The sequence below is a fragment of the Psittacula echo genome (assembly GCF_963264785.1).
Source record: "Psittacula echo genome assembly, chromosome: 5".
NCBI classification, from domain to species: Eukaryota; Metazoa; Chordata; class Aves; order Psittaciformes; family Psittacidae; genus Psittacula; species Psittacula echo.
Window position 1 is genome coordinate 84403198 of NC_137739.1, and position 23790 is coordinate 84426987.

The 23790-nt window shown below is 48.2% G+C and overlaps 1 protein-coding gene across 1 annotated transcript; it reads right to left on the reverse strand.

Moving 5' to 3' along the window:
- Positions 1-201: 201 nt before the first annotated feature.
- Positions 202-21430, reverse strand: PACSIN3 (protein kinase C and casein kinase substrate in neurons 3). The gene is made up of 11 exons (XM_080617699.1): positions 21332-21430; positions 9457-9540; positions 7800-7900; positions 7223-7379; positions 6242-6477; positions 5406-5561; positions 4705-4880; positions 3810-3930; positions 3221-3357; positions 2048-2208; positions 202-466 (listed from the first exon to the last, which is right to left on the reverse strand). Exons 3-11 carry the CDS (start codon positions 7851-7853, stop codon positions 351-353), a joined length of 1314 nt encoding a protein of 437 aa, XP_080473825.1. The 5' UTR covers positions 7854-7900; positions 9457-9540; positions 21332-21430; the 3' UTR covers positions 202-350.
- Positions 21431-23790: the final 2360 nt, after the last annotated feature.

The window sequence follows — 23790 nt, forward strand, 5'->3', positions numbered from 1 at the left end:
AGGGCTATGGATACATGTGCACTGAAGCCAAGGAAGTCTGCTTGCTCCCTTTTGAGGAGTTGCCTGTGTTACTTATCTTTTTTCACTGAGAGCAAGGCAAGAGGATCTGTTCCCTTCTGCACTCCTATAGTGCTTACAGCCAAAGAAATCTTTACTCATCCTTGTTTATTTATTAGAAAATCCCTACAGGTCTAGGCATTTAAAATAAAGCATTAGTTACACGGAATACATGCCCTCAAAGTCCAGAAGTTGCTGGATATACTGCAAAGGTGGACTGGGGCCAACAGTGACCCAGTGACCTCTGCAGGAGACGCTGGTATGGCTGTGAGACACTAGCAGGGCAGTAGCAATCATGATCCAACTTTCTCAACATAGTTAGCAGGATAAAGTCCAACTTGGCCAGTGAGAAGTCGGCCTTTGCACCAGCCCTGCTCATCTTCCTCACTGATCTTCATTAATTCTTCACCTAAAAGCAGAAACAGTCATTAGGAAGCAGTTTTGAGAAAGACAGCATGGCATTTTCCTCACCTCAGAAGAGGTGATAAAAAGCAACACCTATTGGTCTGAATCACCACACTTTTCTCTCCTTATCACACTCTATCATTCTGCTCAGTTTAATCAAAGCCAGAGTTACTGACTTCTTTAGGATCTATGCTCAGTATCACCCTCCAGGCCAAGGAACAAGAGACAGATCTTCACTTTTGTTGTTCAACATCAGAAATATTGTTGTGCCCTATATTTCTGCTTTCTTCCCTCCAGAGGGATGTGTTTACAAGCCAGAGAGATCAGAAGGATCTCAGAGGTTTATTTCTTAGTGGCTTCTTCATAGCAGGTGGGGAGGAAATGTAAGAGGCTGCTAAGCTCTGGCTGTTAGGACCCAAAATGCCTATTCCATGATGAAGTGTCTGGTTTGGCCAGCAAGGCATGGAACCAACTTGTCTCCCAGATTATGACCAGGAAAGGCTTTTAACCTTTCCCCATCTACTTTGGGAAGGGGCAGGAAGGTCCCCTTCTCCACCAGTAGAAGGTCATACTTCTGCCAGAGAGGGAGATCTGACTGCATCAGTAGGCACATCCCACACTGGCAGAGGCACAGAAAACAAGTTGTTGGCTGTTAAGCTTAAGCCCTACTGGTACATGCTGCTCAGAGCAGATTCAAACAGGGGATGACTAAAGCTATCCAGTCATGCCTCATTACATCTGCTGGGTAGAAAGAGAGAAAGTTAAGTTGTAGTTGTAGAACACCCATATTGCAAGATACTTTAAAGCAACAGGTTCATGTTAGGAAGTTCACTAGTATAACACTGCATCATAGATACTGGCCTCAGGCACAAGCCCCTGCTACTGAGGGGCTTCAGTGCCTTTTCAAAATGGGTGTATTTTGGAGAGGTATAGGACAGAGGTACCATGTAAGACTCAAACCAAGCAAGATGACAAGAGACACTCTCAAGATCCAGATGTCCTCTTGGAGTTAGAAAAGAGGGCACATACAAACTAAAATTCTCTCTCACTCAATCCTCTGCTGAGAGGCAGGATGTCCACTCTCAAGATACCCATTTTAAGCAGTGGTTTGCACTGAGTTTTTTGCCAATTAAATTCTGCCTTCAGTAGTGCATGTCAGTTATCTGAGCCTTCTCCCACAACATCCATCTTCTGGTTACTTCAAAGGACAATATATACCACCTACAGAATTTTTGTATCAGTGGCACAAGGGAGAAGCATTTAATAATGTCTCAAGATACAAGGCAGAATAAATGCCTTAAGAGGAGGCAGGAAGGATCCATTTTACCCATTTGGGGTCTGCTCTCCCTACACTGTGACCAAGGCCTAGGCAGTCTCTTTTTAGATGGCCTGTCTCTTAGTCTTAGAACTAAGACTAGAGGACTTCCCAGTGCATCATCCACCTCGGAAGAGCTGGCAATGGGTCAGGCCAGGGAAAGAATATCAGTTTTCAAGGGGACATCTGGTTCTTAGAGAGTGTTTCAGATTATTCAGTCAGCCCAAGTGAGGACAGTATAATGTTAGTAAGAGGTTAGTGCTTCTGTACCTGCTTTAAAGCTCAGCTCATCAGACTCCTGTCCTGTGTAATCATAGAGCGCTCGTACCCGTACACCTGGTACCTTTATGTCCTCCTCGTGCCCATTGGCATCCAGGCACTTCTTGGGAGTGTCCTCATCTGACCACTCCGAAATGTCTTCCTTCCCTCCGCTTTGCATGTGGAAGGAGAGAGGGGACAAGATGGTTGTGAGTAGAATCAGCTCTCACCCACCTCCTTGTGAACCACACACCACCCTCACTCCTCCTGCCGAGACTGCTGTGCTATAGAATAAGGTGCAAGAGAGCCCCAGCAGCCAAATGAGGGTGAACAGGGAGGAAAGATCCCAAGAAATCCTAGATCTGGTTGAAAGCATGGCAGCATTAGAGGCCTGAGGGGCACGAGGGTAACCCATTCCCAAAGTATTTTCACACATGCAACACTATAACCTCATCCTCCTCTAGCAGACCCTCTCACACAAGAAAGTCCAGTCCTAATTGGAGAGCCCAGCTATGTCCAGAGTTATTCCAGCCAAGAATAAGACAGGAAAAACCATGTCTCCCATCCCAAAGAAATGCCTGAAATGCTGTTTTCCAAGTCAGGAACAAGAGCAGAGGGGAAGAGCAGCAGAGGACAGGCACCTGGAACCCAAAAACCCCTGAAAAGGCTATGTCCATACTAACTTCACATGGGCAGGTGCCCTCAGGCTGTCACAGAAGAGACTGTTCTGTTCCTCTTCATAGGAAAACCTGCAGATTGGCAAATAGGGCCCCTGAATCCAACAGACTGTGAAATGGAGCAGGGGCCTTGAGACATCTCTATATCTCCACTCCTTTCTGGCCAGAGTTCATGTTTTAAAGCAGGATGGCTGCTGGAACTGTAGGACATTCAGAGTCTCTTCAGCCTCTCCCTATTCTCCAGCTTGCTTCCTGGTAAGGGAAGCAGCTATACCAGACTTGTCAGGTAGTGCTCAGCACCATGTCAGGGGACAAATATGCACTGGGAGGCAGTACACACTAGACAAAAAGAAGGCAGCTACCCTAAAGCCACTTTTCTACCCTGTCTTTCCTAAAGTGGGATTGGCAAGAGACAGGAAGTTGGAGATCACTCTTATCAATCCAACCCATCCATGATCCTAGGCAGGTACTCTTCTTAACCTGACATATCCTGGATTTTAGCCCTTACCTTTGCCTTATCTGCAGAGGGGTTTGTGAGACAACCCCATCCCGTGTTGGCAGAATGCTGGTCAGGGTGACATCATCAGCCATCTTTCCACTCTTCTCCTTCTTGGTGATGGGCCGCTGGCTTTCGAGGGACCATTCCTGCTCAGGGAAAGGCAGTAATTCCATCAAGCCACTCTAATACAAAAGCTCTGTACATCTTTTCTGACCAATAGAGAAGGACAGAACACCAGGTCATACTTCAGCTGTGTCAGCCCCATGGCCTTGCTGCCATTGCAGGCACACTCCCATTGAATCCCAGTGTGCAACAAGAGGCCCATGAGAAAATTACAACAGGTCTTGTTCCAAGGCCCTAAACACCAGTTCCTGTTCCCTGACCTTGCAGCTGGATGGGGGGAGTATTTGCACCTTGGCAGGGCTGCCATGTGTCACTTGGGGCACCAGAGAGCTTGCAACACAACAAAAAAGAGCCCAGCATCCTGAGCCTGCCAAGCAAAGACGTGCTCTTTCCAACACATCAGCAATCCCCCAATTCCAGTAAAGCAGCTGAATGTTTAGAAATAGTAAAAATACACTCTAGAATGCTGCCTCACCTCAAACTGTGGCCAGTTCATCGCCATGCCTGGCCCGTGAGTGTTGCGCCACCACTTGAGGTCCTCCTGGTTGTCCGCTGCCATGATGACTTGGTAAAGATCTCGATACAACGCATGAAAGCTATGAGCAGGAACAGACAGAACCACCAATAACCACATCCCTTTGTTTCCCAAAAGCCAAATAGGAAGGAAGAGCATAACCTCATGCACAATTACAGAGCATCTGAAATCCCACAGAATTAAGGATGCTGGAGCAGCACCTGTTCTGAGCCACCCTTACAGGGGAGTTGGCCTGGCAAGCAGGACAGGCTTGTTTCGTGTGGCAGTTAACATCATCAAGTGAGCACTGAAAGAGCCTGGCACATTCTTGCACACAGACAGGGAGGTGGCTCAGATTTGTTGCTTCCACTTTAAAAGTATAGAAGCACAAAAGATTTTTGGCTGCACTCATTTCCCCTGTGTAATCCCTACTGAAGGGCAACTCGTGGGTTTATGGTTATCATCATCTCACAAAAGGTCTCTTTACTCAGGGCAGAATGGGTGTAACAACTATAGATACTAGAAGGCAACAGAGCTGCATCCCTCAGGCTGGGATTACAGATAGCAACATGGAGGCATTTCACAGCATAGAAGCACACCCGCAGTCGTAGTGGAAGGGGAAGGGTTCAGAAGCAGAAAGAATCCTCTCTGACGAGCCTGGCACTGTCTGAGATCAGCACTGGTCAGTCTAAAGGAACCAAATGCCAGTTCCAAGACACACTTGGAAGTGGAAGGAGCACAACCTGGCAAATGCAAGCAGGCAGCTTCCCCTTCCCCGAGACGAGAATTGGCACCCCTCACCAGAGCCTAGGGCACCCCAGGCTGGCAGAATTCCCTCCTGTGGCAGGGCTGGTACCTTTCATTGGTGGAGAGGTTGAGATGTTGGTGCAGATTCAGTAACATCTCCTTAAAAAAGCACAACCGCTTGCGCTCCGCTTCCTGGCAGCCCTCAAACACTTGCTCCATGTCCTCCATGTAGCGGGGATTGTAACGGTTCAGCTCTTCCAGCATCTTCTCATATTGATCCTTGCACTGTATTAACCCAGGAGGACAGCAGTAGTGAGACATGTGCCTTGATGTCACCCTGCTCTACCTTAGAACTGACAAGGTTGTTTTTCCCCCCTGCACTGCTGAATAAATACACCACAGAAAAAGGAAATCTCAGAGCTGCTATCCCAGCCCATTGCTCTCCTAATGCTCTTGCAAGTTCCTTGTTCTTTGCCACTCTCTTCCCTAGAGGACTTTCCACACTTTCACTCTTGTGGGCAGACAAACCAGACAATTCTGGTAGCACAAACTTCAGCTCCGCAGCTCCCACCCACCAAATCCCCTGCTTTATTTACTTATAAATTAGATCTTCCCCAACACCAAAGACAGAGAGAGCTTGGCCTTAGTTAAGTCTCAGTCTAACTCACTAAAGCCTCAACACAGTATCTCAGCCCTTCTTACAGGCTTCAGCATAACTTCAACATAACTTCTCTGAGTTATGTTACCACCAGTGCTTCTTCCTTGAGGAATATCCTTGTGACCCACATCCACACAACACCACTCACTCACCTTCTCAGCCTCCTGAGTGCACTTCTCCACACGGTCCCGCAACTTGCGTAGCTGCTCCTGTGAGACAGAGGAGTCTGCCTTGGCGTGGTTCTCCCTTGTATGGGCCGTTTTCTCCTCCTTCCGGGCTGCATGATAGTTTTTCTTCGACGTCTCCACCTATAGGTAGGAGGAGGATGCAGAGAAAGCCATGAGACTGACCACGTTGATACTCCATTACTCAGAGAGGGCATGTTAACATTTGTTAGTGTTGGCAGCAGTCATTTCAGGACAATGTAACAGGAATGCTTACTTGGCATTTACTAAACCACGCTCCAAAGGGAAGAGGTATCTCCAAATGAGCTCTTTTTCAGTGCTAACTGAATACAGAACCTGTTACTGAAGTCTTCCCACAAAAGAAAGCTACAAACTCACCAAGAACAAGAGACCATCAAGGATGCTGGAGAGGGACTGTAGTGATAGGACAAGGGGGAATGGGTTTAAACTTAAACAGGGGAAGTTCAGGTTAGATATCAGAAAGAAGTTCTTTACTGTGAAGGTGCTGAGGCACTGGCACACGGTGCCCAAAGAAGTGGTAAATGCTCCGCCCTGGCAGTGTTCAAGGCCAGGTTGGACAGAGCCTTGGGTGACACAGCCTAGTGTGAGGCTTCCCTGCCCATGGCAGGGGGTTGGAACTGGATGATCTTTAGGTTCTTTCCAACCCAAATCATTCTATGAAGACATTCCTCCCTCTGGCATTCTCTGCAACTCTGGCTAAGCCCAGTTTTCCCAGTGGCTCCCACAGTTGGCAGCCACCTCAACTGCCCTTATTCTTCCTTCTCCATTCACACTTTGCTCACATCTTTCATCTTCTTCACCCATGGTTTCTGGGCCTTGCGGAATCCATCCTCTGCCTCCTTTGTCTCCTTGAAGCCTCCAATCATCTGCTTGTGGTAGGCCTCCTTCTGCCAGGCCTTGATCTTATCTGAGTCTTTCCCAGCCAGGTGGTTCCGGACAGCCAAGTGGATTTCACTCAGTTTGTCTGCAGCTGTCAGGAAGGCATGCCAGGCCTTCTCTAGAGTTCCATACTGTGGACCTGCAGGAACAAGCACCAGAGGGGCTCTTACACCTCCTGCCTACAGAAGAGAAGGCAGATTCTTTTCCTCCTACACACATGTATCAGTATAGAGTCACTTCCTTAACTCTCCCCCATCACACAAGACAGCATTGACTACTCTCCACACAGACCCAACAGGCAGCATCTAAACTGGCTGTTACAGCCGACTGCTCCTACTTTTGGGCAGGCTTAGCTTTCCCACATGGTGCTGGCCAGGAGAAGGTTTCCAGCCTGAGCTTCAGGATAGATAACAGCACTATGAGGCTAGCTTCTGCTTCCAAGACCAGCATGTCCTTTGAGGCATCTGTCCCACTGTTTCCCATTTCTTTGGGAGACGCTATCAGTTTCAGCCCACTGCCACTACATCCCAGCATTAATAGCTACTCACTCTCTGGAGGAGGAGGCAGTAAGACAGCCAAGCCATGCTTAAAAGGGGAAATCTGCAGCTTGATTTAAGACTTGGGCTGCCCAAGGAAATGCCAAACTAAAGAAATAGATACTAATGGGGTTTTTTTGTGCCCAAATACCTGGCAATACAGAGAACAGCTCTCCAGGAGAATCAGAGGACTAGCTACAAAACCACAGATACCCAAGAAAGCCACCCTCTTCCTGGAGAAGGGAAGCCTGTCCCCAAAGGAAACAGCATCACCTCAGTAAGAGGTAACATTCAAGGAAGAGAGTGCAATGACTGCATCCTGCTCCCAGTCCAACCTGTCAGCTTTACCTTTCTCCACTGTGGTCCTCCACTTTCGAGACCACTCTGTTAGCTGCTGGGCATAGTTCTTCTCGATCTTGGCTCGCTCTTGGAAGCAAGAGATTAAGTCATTGCAGAGCCGGTACCCATCATCCACACGCTTCACTGTCCGCCTGTAGTTTCCAGCCTGAAATGCCACAGAGCATCATCATTTATCCTGTACTGACTTCCATGTTCCTTCAGAGCAGACAGCAGCAGTTTCAGTCACTGCATGGGCAGGGAGCACAGCAGCTGAACTCAGACCCTCCTCTGGCACTCTCTCAGGTAGGCACAGCAGTGGAGAGAAGACAACAAGATGCTTTGCTTGCCTCTCTCCCCACTCAGATCAGTGTCAGCTGACCAAGGAACTCCCATTCCACAGCATCTGTGGAGGAAAGGGTCACCTCTTCCCTGCAGTAACACACTGTGTTCCTAAGCCTCCCCACAGTTCCTCCCTCCTACTCCCCAGGAACATCATGTCACCCAGGAACTTGAATCTCAGCCCTCTAACTGGTGGGAGGTCAGAAAACATTCCTCCCTCCCTCAGACTCCCATTATCTTTCCTTACCTCCCAGAAGCTGCCCCCAGGAGCCTCCCCACCAGCATCATCTTCTGATGACATCACCCCCGTTTTCTTGCAGCAGAGAATCTTTGCAGATTTCAATTAAGCTGAGAAGAGAGAAAAGCGATTTCTAACATGGCACAGGCTGCGCCTTGGCAGAGAGCACAGCTCTCCATGACCCCTGGGGCTGGAGGAGCCCAACTTACTGCCCTGCAGGCAAGTACTGGCATCACTGCACCTCCAGCAGCACACTGCTTGATCCAGCAGCAATGCCCAGGACTGGACCTGCCCCCTCGCTCCCTGCATATTGGGAAAGGATGGCATAGAAGACAATCTTGCTGAACCTCAGCTGTACAGACACTGGAGATGCTGGTGAATCCAGCAGTGGAGGTGGCGATGAACCCTTCAGCAGCACCAGACATCTCTGCAGAGATTCTTTTCTTAACCAAGGCCCTCAGGAAAGTAGCAAAAGCTACAGAAAGTGAGGTAGCTAAAGCTATTAAAATCTGCCTTGAAAGACTTTAAGTAATTCTTCTGTCAATGGAGAGGACTCCAGCTTCCCGGTGTGACTCAGGATTACAGGATTACAACCACTGACTGGAGCAAACAAGGCTGAGCAGTCAGCAGGCTGGCATGTCTTGAACGGGGAGGAGCCCTATAAGCTGCCCACCAGCTGAGCTGGGCTTGAGCAGACTTACAGAAACATGCTGGGGCATACCCAGGCAAAGGGCCCTGCAGCACACATAGTGGTTCCCCAGCAGCATTGCTTCCCAGAAACAGCCCTGGAGAGCTGGGGTTTTCCTTACACTCAGCTCTTCTCAGTGACATGGTTTAGTGGTGGTTTTGGCAGTCCTGGGGTAATGGTTGGACTTGATGATCTTAAAGATCTTTTCCAACCTGGCTGATTCTGAGATTCTATTAGGCTCAAAACCTAGCCTAGAATATAAGAGGTTCATCTCACCCTCTGTTGTCTCAGAACTCTGTGCTAGGCTGCACTGCCAGTTTGTTCCTGAACTGGTGCATCACTATGGATTCCTTGGAGAGAGGTTCAGGGTTGCTTTTGTACAGGAATGAGAGAAGGAGTACTGGAAAAAGGCCCAAGCCCAGTCACTTGCATGCAAAGCCATTCTAGGCAACGCTGGGTTAATGCAACAGAGATGTCCTTTGCTGCCACTTCTCCTCTTGCACATTCCTAGTTATAAAAAGCTTCCCTCACACCCCAGAGAGGTATCTGCTCATTCTGCCAGCCCAAAGAGAACACAGCAGAGATGAAGATCAGGTTGAGAGTCCACTCCCACAGACCCTTCTCAGTGACATGAGCCACACCATGAAGCATCCCAGAACAGAATGCAGGGATTTCCTGCATGTCTTCTGGAAACAGTTTGGCTCTGTTTGACTGGTCTCATCTCATGGAGAGTGTCAGAAGTACATTAATGCTGTTCGCCTGGGTTCCTCCCGAAGGCTGAATCCCAGTCACTGAAGCAAGTTGTTAAATGGGACGTGACATTCAACAGCATGAACCTCAAAACCTGAAAAATACCTCCACCCATGCCACCAGCTGTCCCTGTCCTCCCTCCCCACCGCTACTTGTCAGCAGGCTGCAAAGCTATCATATATGCCTCCAGGGCATGCAACTCTACTCCTGTCCCCAATAAGCACATACCTGAAAGCCGAAAGTGAGATGCCGCAGGGAAGCGGTGGGCAGCTAGCAAGGATGTCCCAAACACTTCAAATTCCCTCAAAAAGGCTGGAAGATGCAAAGATGAGCATGATTAGACCCTGCTGCTGCTCTGCAGGGATGCTACCTGGTCTGATGCATCGCAACCCTAGGGGTGTCCCCCTTCTGCCAGCTACTAGGAGGGGCACCCTCTGATATAGCAGCTGCAGCCACTGTGCCTCCCAAGATGCCACGTTCCAGCACGTAGGAGAGATGCCAAATCCTTGTGTCACAAGATCTAACCCCAGAGAGAGTGAAAATAGAAACCCTGGGGCGGCATGACAGCACTGTGCGGGAAAGGTACCATCACAACAGCTGAGCAAAGGGACAGCTTGGGCCAGGAAGGCTGAAAATAAGCACTCCCCAGGCACCATACATGGGGCTTGGTCCCCTCTCACTGCACGGTGTCCAGCTTAGCAACCCCACCACCTCCATTCACTGCTGTGCACTCTTTTACACGTAGCTGGCTTTGGAAGGAAAAGGGAAGGACAGACACATGCACCTTCTCCAGTTTCTTTTTACTAAAGAGGAAGAGGATTTGTATTCAAGACAAAGGACTTGATAACCCTACATTTAAGAAACAAAACCAAAACTCACTAGAACGCATACTCTGGTCTAGAGTCCTTTTAAGATCAGAGCACCTAGCACTGCCCTGGTAGGATGCAGCTCTCAACCAGCAGAGCTTCCTTTGTCCCTTGGTTCTGTAAGCTGTCCCCATCAGCTTCTTAGAAATGTTTTATTTTGCCCTTATGGTACAGGTAACTTTCCACAGAGGAAAGGGAAGTAAAAGGCCTGCAGAAGATACGGGAAGCAAGGGCAGAAAGAGGCATTTTCATTTATCTCACATTCACTTCCCTGAAGATTTACTTCAATGTTGAAAGTCTACTTGTTTAAAAAGCAGACAAGCAAAAACCCCTTCTTCTCAGTCAGCAACATCCGCTTGACTGAGGCTGGAAGGTGATGGCAGCTGAGAGCTAATACAGTTGAGAGCAGAAACCGCAAAACCTGGAAGGGGGACTTTTAGCCAGACATTAAGCCAATTTTGAAGGAGAAGTGAAAGAAGGTAGGGAAAGTGGAAGAGGTAAAGAAAAGCAAATTGGGGTACTGCAGACTTTGGTGAGGAAGGGGTTGGGGGGAAGAGTTGGGACACTTAAGGATGATCCGGGTTACTGGATAAAAGGTTATAGCTCGTCACAAACCTTCTAAGTCTTCCCAGTGGCCCCCAATAAACCAGACTGCACATTCCTCGAATTGCCAGGATTAAAACCATTAACACTGATGTAAAAAGTAGACTTAAAACTGCCCCAGACCCCTTCTTTCCTTCTGCCAGTGAAGACACAGATCAATGGGTAGGACATGTGAAGGCTGTATCAGTTTTTCCATGCCACACCCCCATCCCCACTTTATCAGGAAGCAATGAATCACAAACATGCCTTCCATCTCTGGTTTCCAATTCAGGCTGACTACGCAGTGCTCAATTTGGGGGTAAATGTGGAAAGCTGCTGTGAATCACAGTGTGCTTGTTCACCTGAGGGGCAGTCAAGCAAAAAGCCAATGAAACCCCTCTGAATCTGTTCTTTCTGCAGTTTCCATATTCAAATTTGAGCCATATTCCTCAGGAGTTCCAGACCCAAATAACTGGATTTACTATCACCAAGATCAACAGGCTCTGAAAAATACTAGTAGCTGTGCTGGATCAGACTAAGGGCTCTCATAGCCCCTGTAGACAGCAGCCAAAAGCAGATACCTTCCCTTGCTTTGAGAACAGAGCAAGCATACATGCTGCCTCCCTGCATGCTCTCCAAGCCTCTAACCATTTGTCGACAGCCACTTCCCGAGCTGGATGTGGCACCTATGAATTTAGCAACGCCCAATGGATTTCTCTTCCATTCATTTCTTCAATGTGCTTTTGAACCCACATGAGGTTTCAGCATCCACAGTATCGTGTGGCAAAGTATCCCACAGCTTAAGGCTATCCTGCAATCATCAGCACAGGAGTTAGGTGAGAGAATACAATAAGGTAGTCTAATATTTCTGCAGGCTAATCTCCATGACCTGAGTAGCAGCCAGTCAAGTCCATAGTTCCAAAGCGGTTGTATAGACTTTATAGAAGTGCAGGTAAATCTAGCCTGGTGGAAGCAAAAAGGTCAAAGAAGGAGGAGGACCCTTTTCTGCCAGGCTTTTTCTGGACTTCACATACTCCATGAGCCTGTGTCAATCAGCAGATCAAATTGGAAACGCGTGCAGCCATGGGGAAGGACTTGGTACTGCACACAGGGGCTGAATAACAGCTGCTGCTGTCACCCCGAGCCCTAAAAGAGCAGATAAATTGTCATTCCACCCCTTCATGTCTAGTTATTCCCAAAACACCGTATGTGCTGTGAGCCACCAAGAGCTTGAGACCAAGGAAAACACGAGTGTGCCAAGAAAAGCAAATATTTGAGTTATAGATGCCAGAGCCTGGAGGTTGCTTTGCAGCACAGATGATGGGGTTACCTTGTGGATATAGCAAGGCCAGGTTGGACAGAGCTTTGAGCAGCCTGGTCCAGTGGAAGATGTCCCTGTCCATGGCAGTGGGTTGGAACTAGGTAATCTCTTCCAACCCAAACCATTCTATGGCTCTATGATAGCGAGAGCCACCACATGACTCAGGATGGCTGGCAGAGCCTGGACAGTATAAGCATATAACTGAAGTTATACTGGGTAAACTAGAATTATATGTGAGTCAGCACCATGTACAAGACTCCTTCTGATGCTGCTGCCACCTCTGCTAATAAGAGGCTATCTAGCAAATCATATTTACAGGGCAAAGGAATGTTTATCCCTACCTTCCCACCTTCCTCTTTCAGCTCTCACAGTTAAGAGCTACTTGAGACCTCACTGCAGCTCCTGCAAGACAAGCTCTCTGAAGAAGGAAGGAAAGAGTGACTACACGTTTATTAACTTCACACATCTGCAGGATCATGGACGAGGGCATCACAGGCACCACTACAACCAGCAACATCAGGTAGACAAACCAAACCATGCAAATGAGACTCCTGCAGAGCTACAACCCTTCCTGCTAGCAGTACTAGAAAGGTATTCCCTCCTTGCCCCAAATACCTTCCCTCACTTATGACCAACATAGTTATTAGGCCACACCTGCTATCAACTCCCTGTTAAGTTATCAAAGAATGGCTCTTGGTCTTCAGCTGCAGAAAGGCAGAATGGCTCAGGACTGCCTCACTGGTACTGAGCTCCACATAGAGAAATGCCACAGGGTTTGTCATGGCAGAGCCGTTTCCACCTTTAACCATGTTGTTAATCTCACCCCTGCTCCAATCAGTCACATATCTCTGAGCACATATCCCTGCCCTCAGACCAACGTGTCATTCAAAACAAACATTCCCATTCAAAGTGTGTGTGAACCTGGCAACACACTACAAGGTAATATGCTTGCACAACATGAATAAGACAGCATCTCATCCACAAATAAAACTTCTAGACCCAATAGTAATAATCACTCTTCACTTCAGAAACCTTTTCCTAAAGGCACATAAACCAGAGAGATCCTCTTCCCTCTACACCACACTCCAATAATTCCAGCCTCCAAATGCCCAAGGCATCACTTCAGTGCATTGCTTGACTGCCTCCTGAGACTCCTTTTAAGCAATTGTTTTCCCAAGTTTGCCAAGAACAAGCCTCTGAACTCTATAAATGCTCCAAGGGCTGGAGCATGCAGCCCTGCAGGAATTCATCCACAGGATGAGAGCTTGTGCACTGCACCCAACACAACCTTCTGCCCAAATCCTGTCCCCTTTCCCAAGTGCAACAGCAAACGCTGGATGCAGACACATGCAGGAATAAGTGGAGTTATATTTATTCAGGAACAGTAGCTGAGGTTTTGGTAGAGGCATATTTTTATTACGGACCAATTTCTATGTAGGTGTTAAAGCCAAGCTAAGCAAGAGTTTAAATCAGGACTGGGCTGCTATTATTTCCACGTCAAGACAACAACTAACACAAGGAACCAATGTGAGATTTCTGCAGCCAATTTGTTTGATTCCCAGAGTCACTTTTCTATAGAACAGGCAGTGGTGAGGGTGTTTTCACTCCAGGGCACTTCTGGTGTAGGCTACAGACAACCATTTCAATCTGAACAATACAAATACCCAGAAGGATGACAGCCCCCTCCCCTTACAGAACAACAGGCATGAAAACCCTTGGGGATTTTTTTTTCCTGTTAACCTGTCAGAATGGAACTAGAGAGCTGGAGCCAGGAGGTTCCACACGACTCCAGCAGTGGAATGAACTGGACTGCTGCTGGTATAGCAGAGCTAGGAAGCTCCCTGACGGAGAGAACAAAAATGGGGCATGAGATGGGATGTCCTTTCCAGCCTCACCATCTCTGGAGGCGCACATCCAATAGCTCTGAACCAGTGACTACTGACGATGCCCAGTAATGTGCTCTCCACTGCCATTACAGAAGAGGTCTGATATCTACAGGTGTACTCACCCTTCTGAAGAGGGGCTGGTTCTTCTCTATAGCTAGATAGGATGCCAAACAATGTGATGATTCCCCTAAACTTCCTTTAGAGATGTTTATCTTCTTGCTGTGGTCACACCCTTGGTAGAGTCACCTGACTGGGAAAGGGACTAGAAATCAGTGCTTCCCAGTCACTCCCTAAGGACTGAAGCCTGCCAGGGCTGTCGAGCACAGTTTCAAGCAAGACTTGAAATCTCTCCAGCCAGGGAGAGGCTGGAGGGACACCAGGCTGAAGAGCAACTGCACACAAAGGTCACTTCAGCTACGTGCAAGCCTGTCTCCCATACAGTGATTCTCTAGAGATCATGCTTTTGCCTGCTAGCAAAATTCTCCATGATTATACTGAAGTACTAAAATGCAGACAAGATCCTGTTCAACTTACAGGCTGACATCCTGAGCCTATGTACTCCTTTATTATTCTCTTATTTCAGACCACAGCTTCTTTATATTGGTCTTCTTCACATTCAGACCAAGCTAATGTACTGCAGACAGACATCCCCCTGTCTGTAACCCCAAGTTGCTTTCAAAATGTTCATTCAGAATTAAATACTTTCCACATTTAGTAGCTATTCCCTGTCAGGTTCTGAGAGGCCAAGGCTACAGGACAGGCTCTACCAGCACATTGCTGCTGCTCTAAAGGTTAAGATTCCTGACTGACATAACTTCACCAGGCAGAAATTGTTTCACCAGATAAGGAGAAATCCTGTTTGCTTTTCCAATGATGTAGATCTTTAGCATCACAGGAACACAGACTGCTGCTTAACACAACAATATGAGGCAGTGTTAATGAAGGAATGTATTGGGCTGTCAAAGTCTGTGTTTATTTTTCCCCCCAGTTGTTCTTCCTATGAAGAAATTGATTATAATCTCAAATATCCACAGAGCTAAAAGAAGGAGGAAATCAGTGTTGGACCATGGGGTACCATACTCTAACAGGGCAACAGGCCATATTAATTTTGTATGTTTAAGACAGTTGCCAGAATAATCTTGACATGTATGCTGTGTCTATGTATTTAACAGCCAGCTACAAATAGCAGTGGGTAGTTTAATAAAAGGCACATGCAAGCTACCAGGAACAGCAATACACCAGCCTACTCTCTCAGTGCTGTGAATAGCATAGTTCCTGTTCCACACATCAGTCTGCATGTCCACTTCCCAGTTCTCACAATCCCTGCCTTACCTCTCTCCCAGGCCAAGGGTATAAGCCACGTGGATGGTGAGAACCTGTAATCTCTGCTGTCCCACTCCCTGAGCCTCTTCACTTGTTTGCTTCACATGCCTGGTACTTCCTACCCTGCTGCATCAGCCTCTGCAAACAAACACCGGGCTTGCCAGCAAATACATGCAATCAGCACCTCCCTTTTAATCAGAAGGGACTCCAAAGAACTGGAAGCTGTTTCTTCCTAAATCATTAATAAACAGGTATTTAAAGCTCCAGCCAAAGCTATTATACCCCTCCTCGGCAGTCTCAATCTGCACTGAATGCAGACAGTTTCCCAAGGATTTTATGTACATTTCACCTGGTAATGTGCCTGGCAAGATCAACAGTCCATCCTGTAACCCAGTTGCCTGTAACTTGTTAAAGGTAACTCATCACAACAGCAGGCTGAGCCAGTCCACCCAATTCCAACCAGGCTTTGAGTAAAGAAGTTTTGTTCAGGTCTTTATGTGAACAGCAGTGATCCAAAGAGAACAAAATGCTCCAGCTTCATTCAGCTCTGAGCAAAGAAAAAAGTAACAGAAGGTGGTGACTGGGGATGCTTCCTGTGGTTGGGAACAGGAGGGAGCAAACTCCTGTAAGTCCCTGTCAACGGAATATTCTCCTGTGATTGAATCACTTTGCAACCCCAAGAGCAGAGATCGAGTTTACTTGAATGCATTAAGAAGTCTTAAGGAAGCAGCCTGCCATCAGTGCAATCAAACAGCCTTTATAGGCACCACAAGCAGGTTAGCTCCATCCTAACACTGAGCTTTTGGGTGTTTCTTGTTTCACTAGATTGCACAGTAGTCAGATGTCTCCAATCAGCCCTCTCTGCCCCTTCTTCCCATTTGGAAATCACAGTGGGTTTTTCTACCCAGCTGCTGTTGTGAAGCTTCTGGCTTCACTTTACCTATGGTTTTTTTTTCCATTAGCTGTCTTTTGAGGAAGGGGGAATGGCAGATAGTATTTTGTCATTCAGGCCAAGTGTGGCAAACATATGGCAAATGAATTTGAAGTACTCCGCTCCTTTATCTCTGGTTACATCAAACAAGTTTCTGCTTTTATTTATAAAAGCTAATTTACTAAAGCTGTTTATTATGTGAATACTTTGCTTCCAAATATTCATATAATGAAGACAAGGACCTGAAAGATCATCATCAAAACATTCCTGAAGTTCATCCGGTTCCCTTCACAGTTCTGAGTCCCAAACATGCTCTAGAAGGGAGTACAACCAACTTTTTAAAGTGAGAGCTGAAGAAGATGAGCTTGACTGCTAGAATAGCTCTTATGGTAAAGGAGAAGAATGAGGTAAAGCATCACACCCAGTGCTTCTGTCCCATGTTGCGGTCAGTTCCTCCACTCCAATGGCAAAGCTCTTTGTTCACCTTTTGCCACCATAGCCAGGTTTACTCAATTGCTTCCTCAGAGGAATATCTAAACAACATAAAGAACAACTGTAAGGCAGGCTTTAGTACCACAAACTGGCAGAACTATAGACCAGCTTACACAGAGTCATTCCACAGTCTTTTATGGAACGAGGCACATACAAAGAAAGTGTTTGCTCTGTGGCCTGGAGAGAACATTCAGTAACTTCAATTCCCTTCATAGCATCTCCTGGTTCAAGAAGTTTGGTAGATTCGCTTTGCAGGTACTCCATTCCTAAAGATACTCATGTGCCTTTCTGACATTCTTCCCATGTCAGAAGATAACAAGGGTGAAGCAGGGCAGCCGTTAGGAACTGGCCTGCACTGTGCAGAACCGTATTTTGTGCATTCTTCTTGAAGTTCATTATCCTGAATGTCACGGAGCAAATTTTATCTGCTTTCATACTATTTGCACAGAATCTGCTCTTTGGTATCAGTAGTGCCTCTTCAAGTAAGCTTTTTGGACCTCAGCTTGAAGAACAGGACTTTTAATATAAATTACTTCATATCAACAAGACCCCAGGAGAACACAAGCAAATGGGACAGTCAGCCCAAAGGGCACACATCACAGCATAGATTTTAACTGTTCTTCATCACTGGAATGTCATTTGCTTTCTCAGCCCATTGCCCAAAGCAATGATCTCAGTTTCTGATCCTCAGGACTCAACCTGACATGTAAGAAAAGAACACTAAGGGGTTGTTTTTAAACCAGAAAGCACAAAGAGCAATCCAGTGGGGTTTATTTCTTCCCAGTGGCTTCCTGAAGCAGCTCCTATCCCACAGCTCAAAACCCTAGGTTTTGACTTGCATTGCTGCTGGAGTCAGCATCGGGCTTTCACACAAGTCAGCAGTTCCAGTACAAGAAAGAGCTGACTGAAAACACCAAGAAACAAAAATAAATACCTAGAATCATTCAAGAAGTGAAATATGCTGTGTATTCTCCCAATCCTCTGTGAAGCTTCATGCCCTTGTCAGAGACAGGCACAAGCCTACTTCAGAGCTCTATTTAACAGTAGCTGATACAGCTCAGCCCTCCCAGGAGCAGGAGAGGTTTGGCTCAGCAGCAGGGATACTGAGGAGAAGAGGAAGTTACTGCCAACAGATAATCACCTACAGGCAAGTGAGAACACTGACCATGTCCCCAACAACCCAGGAGGCAACTACTGCATCTTCCTGCAAATAGAAGAGACACAGCTTGGGCAAGCTGATGGCATGGACAAGAACTGAGGAGGCTGAAGACTTGCTAACACTTAGTTGTGGGTTGCCTGCAGCAATTCTAACTGCTCTAAGCTGGAAAAACTTACTGACAGGTCGCAATAAACAGAGCCCCACCACAGCCACCTACAAAGAACATGAAAGCCCACACAAGCCTAATGACTGCATCCAGGCCCTGGGTACCATGGAGATCTCTCACATGCCTCTTCGACAAACTACAATGCCCAGTGACAGCCACTAGATTTAATGCACAGATTCTGACTATCACAAGTCTGAAAGGCTCTTTCCCATCGTGCCATTCACAGTGAGGAGAAATCACTGAAGACTCAAGTATGATTAAGATGCCAGTCACACATAGTGCCTTATGGCAGTGCCCGGCTTCAGCCCACATTTCAGTTTGAAGGAACATGAAATTAATGTGCCCATCACTGAAACAAAGCTGGACGATTACAGCAGAGGATGCACCACTGGCATTGCATTGACTTTACACTTTGTGCTGCTGGAAAAACTTGTGGCCAGACAATCAGAGTGAATTTGGATGTTAAATTAGTGGTCACCATACCACAACGTAGCGGCAAAAAGCTACCTCTTAAACAGCTCTGTAACTGCTCCAAGGATGCAAAGTCCTTTCATTAGTCTTCAAAGGGCAAAATCCCACATTTTTCATTAAAACTTCCGGATACAATGGCCACTGTTTTCTGTCCCACCCACTAAGACCTCACACTAATGAATTATGGCTTTTTTATTAATCTTTCTGACACGGTTCCCTGTCACACAGTCCCCTCTACACCCATCACACTGAGTAACTAGTGATAAAATAGCCTGCCTGATCAGAAAGTCTGCTTTAAAAAGATAAGAGTCCCTCAAAGGGCTTATACAGCTCTCCTATTGTTTAGGCATTTCCCCACGAACTCTCCAGAGCAGCCCAAATTCGCACATCACTGATCAGCTGATGACAGAAATAGAGGCAGTTTATTAATGCTCTCTGATCAAGAGCATAGCTTTTTCCACTCAGGCCACAGGCAGATACTTTTAGCTTTCCAGGTCCCCAGTTCAATTCCTGGATGTCAGCCATGACACAGACCAAATAGTTCAAACAACAACTGAACAATCTCCAGCCCTCAAGATGGTCAGAATAAAGAATATACAGTGTTTGCCAGGCTGGGTGATAGGAGTTCTAACAGAAGCTCACGTTGCCCCAGTGCAGGGACTAACATGTTCTCAGTTTATCATCCCTTAAAAGCAGTCACATTACAAATATACCCGACAGAACTGTTGCATTTAAAACCACAATCTTTCTTTCTCTCTCTGTATATGTATTTATGTTGAAACTCACGATCATTTAGAGAAAGCCCAGCAGATACAGGCTAGCTCTTGTATAATCCATAATAACCTATAATGACTAAAAGCACCATTGTCCTGCAAATAAATTAATTTGGGTCCATAAGATTTAAGCTTTTATGACTTGATTACACATAGAATCTGCCAAGGACCTGCAGCATTTTGGCACACTTCAGTTACACACAATCCTTATTCACTCACTGACATTTGAGAATGGAGTTCCAGGTGGACAGTTGTTCTCAGGCCTATACATCGCTGACACATTGAATTTACTGCTTTATACAGCCTGAGAAGGAGAAAACAGCCTTCACTTGGACAAGTGCAGGCAAGCCAGGGAAGCTCAAACTCATGGGTCAGAAGGAAAAAAAGAAAAGAAAGCCAATAAAGCAATACAATACAGCGAGCACAGGACAGGGGAGCAGCGAGCAGCTGATCCAGCTCACACATTCATTCTGTTCCAAGCTGCAAATCAAAGAATGATCTAGGATATATTTTAGGGAACTTCTAGTGAAACACTATTAATAACACAAAACCCTGTCAAAGCAGAACAGACTCTGGCTCACACAGAGCACATTGAACAGTCTGCAGAAAGGTGAATCCTTGCCCGAAAGAATGTGTGCAGTTATGCAATGCACGGGGAGAAGCTCTACTCAGGCTCCACCCCGAGACCAGCTCACACCTGAAGCAAGGAGTATCTGGACCCTGTCATTTTAGCCCACACACAGCAGTTGTGCGTTCTGCTCCCATTACGCACCCAGAGCGACTTGAGTCATCGCCACGCTTAGGGACTTCTCGGTGACATGTGAATTCCAGGGTGGAGTGAGAGGCTCTGCCAGCGTTCTGCACTGCAATCAATTACCTCCGTATCAGGAATTCCTCTGTGTGAGTGAGACCAGTGGTTGACTCCAAGGGGAAAGGGGCTTATCTCCTTCTTCAGGAGACAGCGAGCACCAGTTGGGTAAGGAGAGTGAACAAAAAGGCCAGACTACATCCTAGGGCCAGGAGCAAGCGCAGAGATGGTCAGCTAACCTCCCCCTCACCACCATGCTCTGAGCCTCCTGCAAGCCTGAAGAACTGAAGCAAATGAAGAACACATAGTTGGCACGGAAAGTGGTGAAACTGGTTAATATGTTTGGGCCATATTAACTTCATTTATCAATAGCTTCGCAGAGATTGCTGATCTCTCCTCCTGCACACAGTGACAAATCGTAGACTGTCTCCTCAAGCACGAAGTGTTCAGGCCCACTAATACCCTCCATGTTTATCAGCTTTTTCCTGCCCTGGGCCGGAGAGGACACGGTAACCCCCAGCAGCCTGCCCGGGCCCGACTGACACGACCACAAGCAGCACCCCTTCGCCTACCCCACACCCTGCTCTCCCCTCCCGCACACCGAGACCGCTGTCGGCAGCCAGACAAGGGCAAGAAGATGAGCAAGGGCAGGGCTGAGTCCGGCTCACGGACCGACAACACGGACCCCCGAGCACGGGGGTGCAGCCCCCGAGCCTGGGCCCCAGCGAGGCCCCTTCCCCCAGGGGTCCTGCGAAGCCGCTTTACCCCGCTCCGCCACAGCGCTGCCAGCGCCCGCGGCTCCGGTTTCAGAGTGGGAAGCGACTCAACACGGCTCCGGCACAAAGGGGCCCCTGTCCCCGCCGCGGAGCGGAGGCGCTGGCCCCGGAGGGAGCGGGGAAGCCTCCGCAGCCCCCAGCCGCAGCAGCACCCGGTGAAGGTCAGGCTGGCGGCCGGGCTGCAAGGGGAGCGGAGGGACCGGAGCTATGCGGGGACCTTCCCGCAGCCCCCCGCCAACAACCTGCCCGGCACCGCGCACCCGCCGCCCCTCCCGCCGCTCCCCCGCGCCTACCCCGGGTCTCCGCTCCGTGTCACTCCGAGCCGCCTCCCGCTCCCCTTGTGCCCACAGGCAGCGCCCGGCCGGGCACCGCCTCCCCCCGTCCGCCCCCTTTCCATGAGGAAACTTTTCCCTCGCAGCTGCCAGCGCCTCCCGAGCCGCGCTGCCCTCCACCGGGCCGCGCTGTTCCGTGCCGCCGGGACCCCCGGCACCCCACGGGAAACAGGTCCTAAAGCGCCCCGGCAGCAGCAGAGGTGACCCCGCCGCTTACCTCCCAGGCAGCGCGGCTCCACGCGGAGGGACGCCCGGCGGGCAGCGGCCACCTGAGCTGAAAGCGGGCCGGGCCCTCCCCCTATTTCAACCGCGGGACACGGGGGCTCCCGCCCCGCCTCTCAGCGGCTGCCGGCGGGGCGGGCCCGTCCCCAGCGCTCCGGTGGCGGCGGGGCAGCTCCGGCGAGGGCTCCCGCCCCCCTCCGCCGCGCTCCCGATCCAATTAACGGGCGGCCGCCGGGCTCTGCCCGCCAGGTGGGGCCGGGGGGGCGGCCGGGAGGGCAGCGCCGGCTCCCAGTGTGGTTCCTCCGCTATGGGCAGGGCTGGGGGAGGCCCTGAGCCGCCGGTTCTCAACAGCGAGAAGCGGGCTGGGGGCTGCTCTTTGCCCCCCGGCTGGGGAGCTCTGCCCGGCATGGCGGGCACCGGGAGGAGGAGGAAGGCGGCCCTATGAGCCGCCCGCCCGGGCAGGAGTTGTGCTCTTGCCTGTGCTGCGAGCCCAGTGATTCAGGGCTTTAGTTTTTAGTGTGTTAGTTCGTGTGCTGACACTTAGGGCCCGGAGTTTGCCGGGTGTGCTGGACCAGGAGGCCCAGAGGGCTCCCGAAGCAAGCCCTGCTCACACCCAAGCGGGAGATGTGCCGTTGCTGCTGAGCCTAGTGTTGATCACTGGGGGGGTTGCTAGAGCAGCTTCACCTCGGATGCGTTTGGCATCCTTCCTCTTTCATCCCAATCACAGAATAGTTAGGGTTGGAAAGGACCTTAAGATACCTAGTTCCCTGCTAACTCTGTTCGGCCACTCTGCCTTTCCTCTGAAAACCTCCATCTAAATAATCCAGACCTCATCTTTAAGCCCTCGGAGTCTCTCAGTTAAACCCAGCTTTTTCTAAATGCCATGGAGTTTTCCTGCCAGAGTTTCCATTTCCAGCGCCAGCTCCCAGTGCAATTCCCCATAATGCTGGGGCAGGGCTTGCAAGAGGAGTGCTAGGAGGCCTCGTTGGCCTGTCTCTTCTTGACTGCTTCCAAGTGACTTGGGACACAACTCTTAAGGACGAGCTGCGTGTTTGCAGTGATGTTTATTCCATTGGTGGAGAAAGGAGAGACTGAGAGCCTTGCAGGAGAAAGAGAGGAAAGAACATGCCGTAAATCTGTGCTGCTCCTTCTCTGGACCAGTTCTGGGATGTTTTCTCTCTCTTTACAACTGTCTCAGGTTTCATAGGAACCAGAAAAATACCTGTACTGACGCCATTCAGATAGGATGAACTGCTGGGCTAGAAAGTGGACATTAAAAACTATTCCACTTAATTTCAGGCCAGTCCTCTCTTCACTTTTACCAGTATGGGGTCCCTGGAAGGTTGGCACCCATAAAAGGTCACTGGTTGTGGTATGACCATAAGCATCCTTCCAGAAGTGATGTAAGATGCTTATCTTATCCTCAAGAGTTAAACATAGTTGAGAGTATAAGCCTCAACTTTGTATTTTAATAAAGCAAAACCAAACCCAACTCTTTGGCATAGATATTCCCTAATTCAGTTAAACTCTGAGATGTTAATTCCATTATCAAATTAATGTTTGTTAATGATCATGAGATAAGAGGAGGTCAGCATAATATTTACTCTTTTATCTCTTTAGGATTCTGTCATTTATCCTACTTTTCAGTGGAGTATAGGCTTGTTTTCATACACACACTAAACTCTAGTTGCTGTATTGGTACTCTTTACGTCGGTAGTCAGACTAAAGTAGCCAAAATACTCATGCTTTGGACAAAGATCCTGGCAACGAGGAGGTGGAATAACTAATGGTATTACAAATACCATGAAGTTCGTCTTCTCAGTCACAATATAGCTTTACCAGACTCAGTGACAAGACAGCTTTGTCCTGCAGTAGAGAACCACGTCCCATAACTGAGGCAGAGCCTCACCGTAACTGTACATCAGACAAAAGGCATCATAAAAATAAGCCCGATATCCTGCGCACACATAATTATACTCTGACTTTGATGCACATTGTAGTTTGAAGAGTGTGAGACTCTACATACACACAGGAATATTTCTTTATAGTCTATCTCTGGCTTGTTCAGTGTGGTGACTCTGAGCTGTGGCACCCCGGGTGGTGGCACATTTTGTGGGTGAATTGAGTGCTATCTGCTATTCTTGTCCTTAGTGAATAATCATTACAGAAATAGCTCTAGAGAGAAAGCAAACTTGGTGTTAGTAATTGATAAAATTACTGTAGTTAGCTTTGTATTTAGTGCTGGTGTGGCTTCACCTGGAGAACCCTCTGCTATTCCGAGCTCCACTATTTAAGAAGGATATGAAGATTCTTGAATATGTTGAGAGTTTAGCCATACACTGGAACAGGCTTCCTAGAGAGGTGGTCAATACCCCAAGCCTGTCAGTGTTTTAAGAGGCATTTAGACAATGAATTGATGCCATGCTTTAGCTTTTGATCAGGCCTAAATTGGTC

Coding starts and splice junctions, on each gene's coding strand:
- PACSIN3 (XM_080617699.1), bottom strand. CDS start 7,853: ATGTCATCAGAAGATGATGCTGGTGGGGAGGCTCCTGGGGGCAGCTTC. Junction 5,562..6,241: donor GGGTGAAGAAGATGAAAGAT/GTGAGCAAAGTG, acceptor TCCTACCTATAG/GTGGAGACGTCGAAGAAAAA. Junction 2,209..3,220: donor CCTCTGCAGATAAGGCAAAG/GTAAGGGCTAAA, acceptor CCACATGCAAAG/CGGAGGGAAGGAAGACATTT.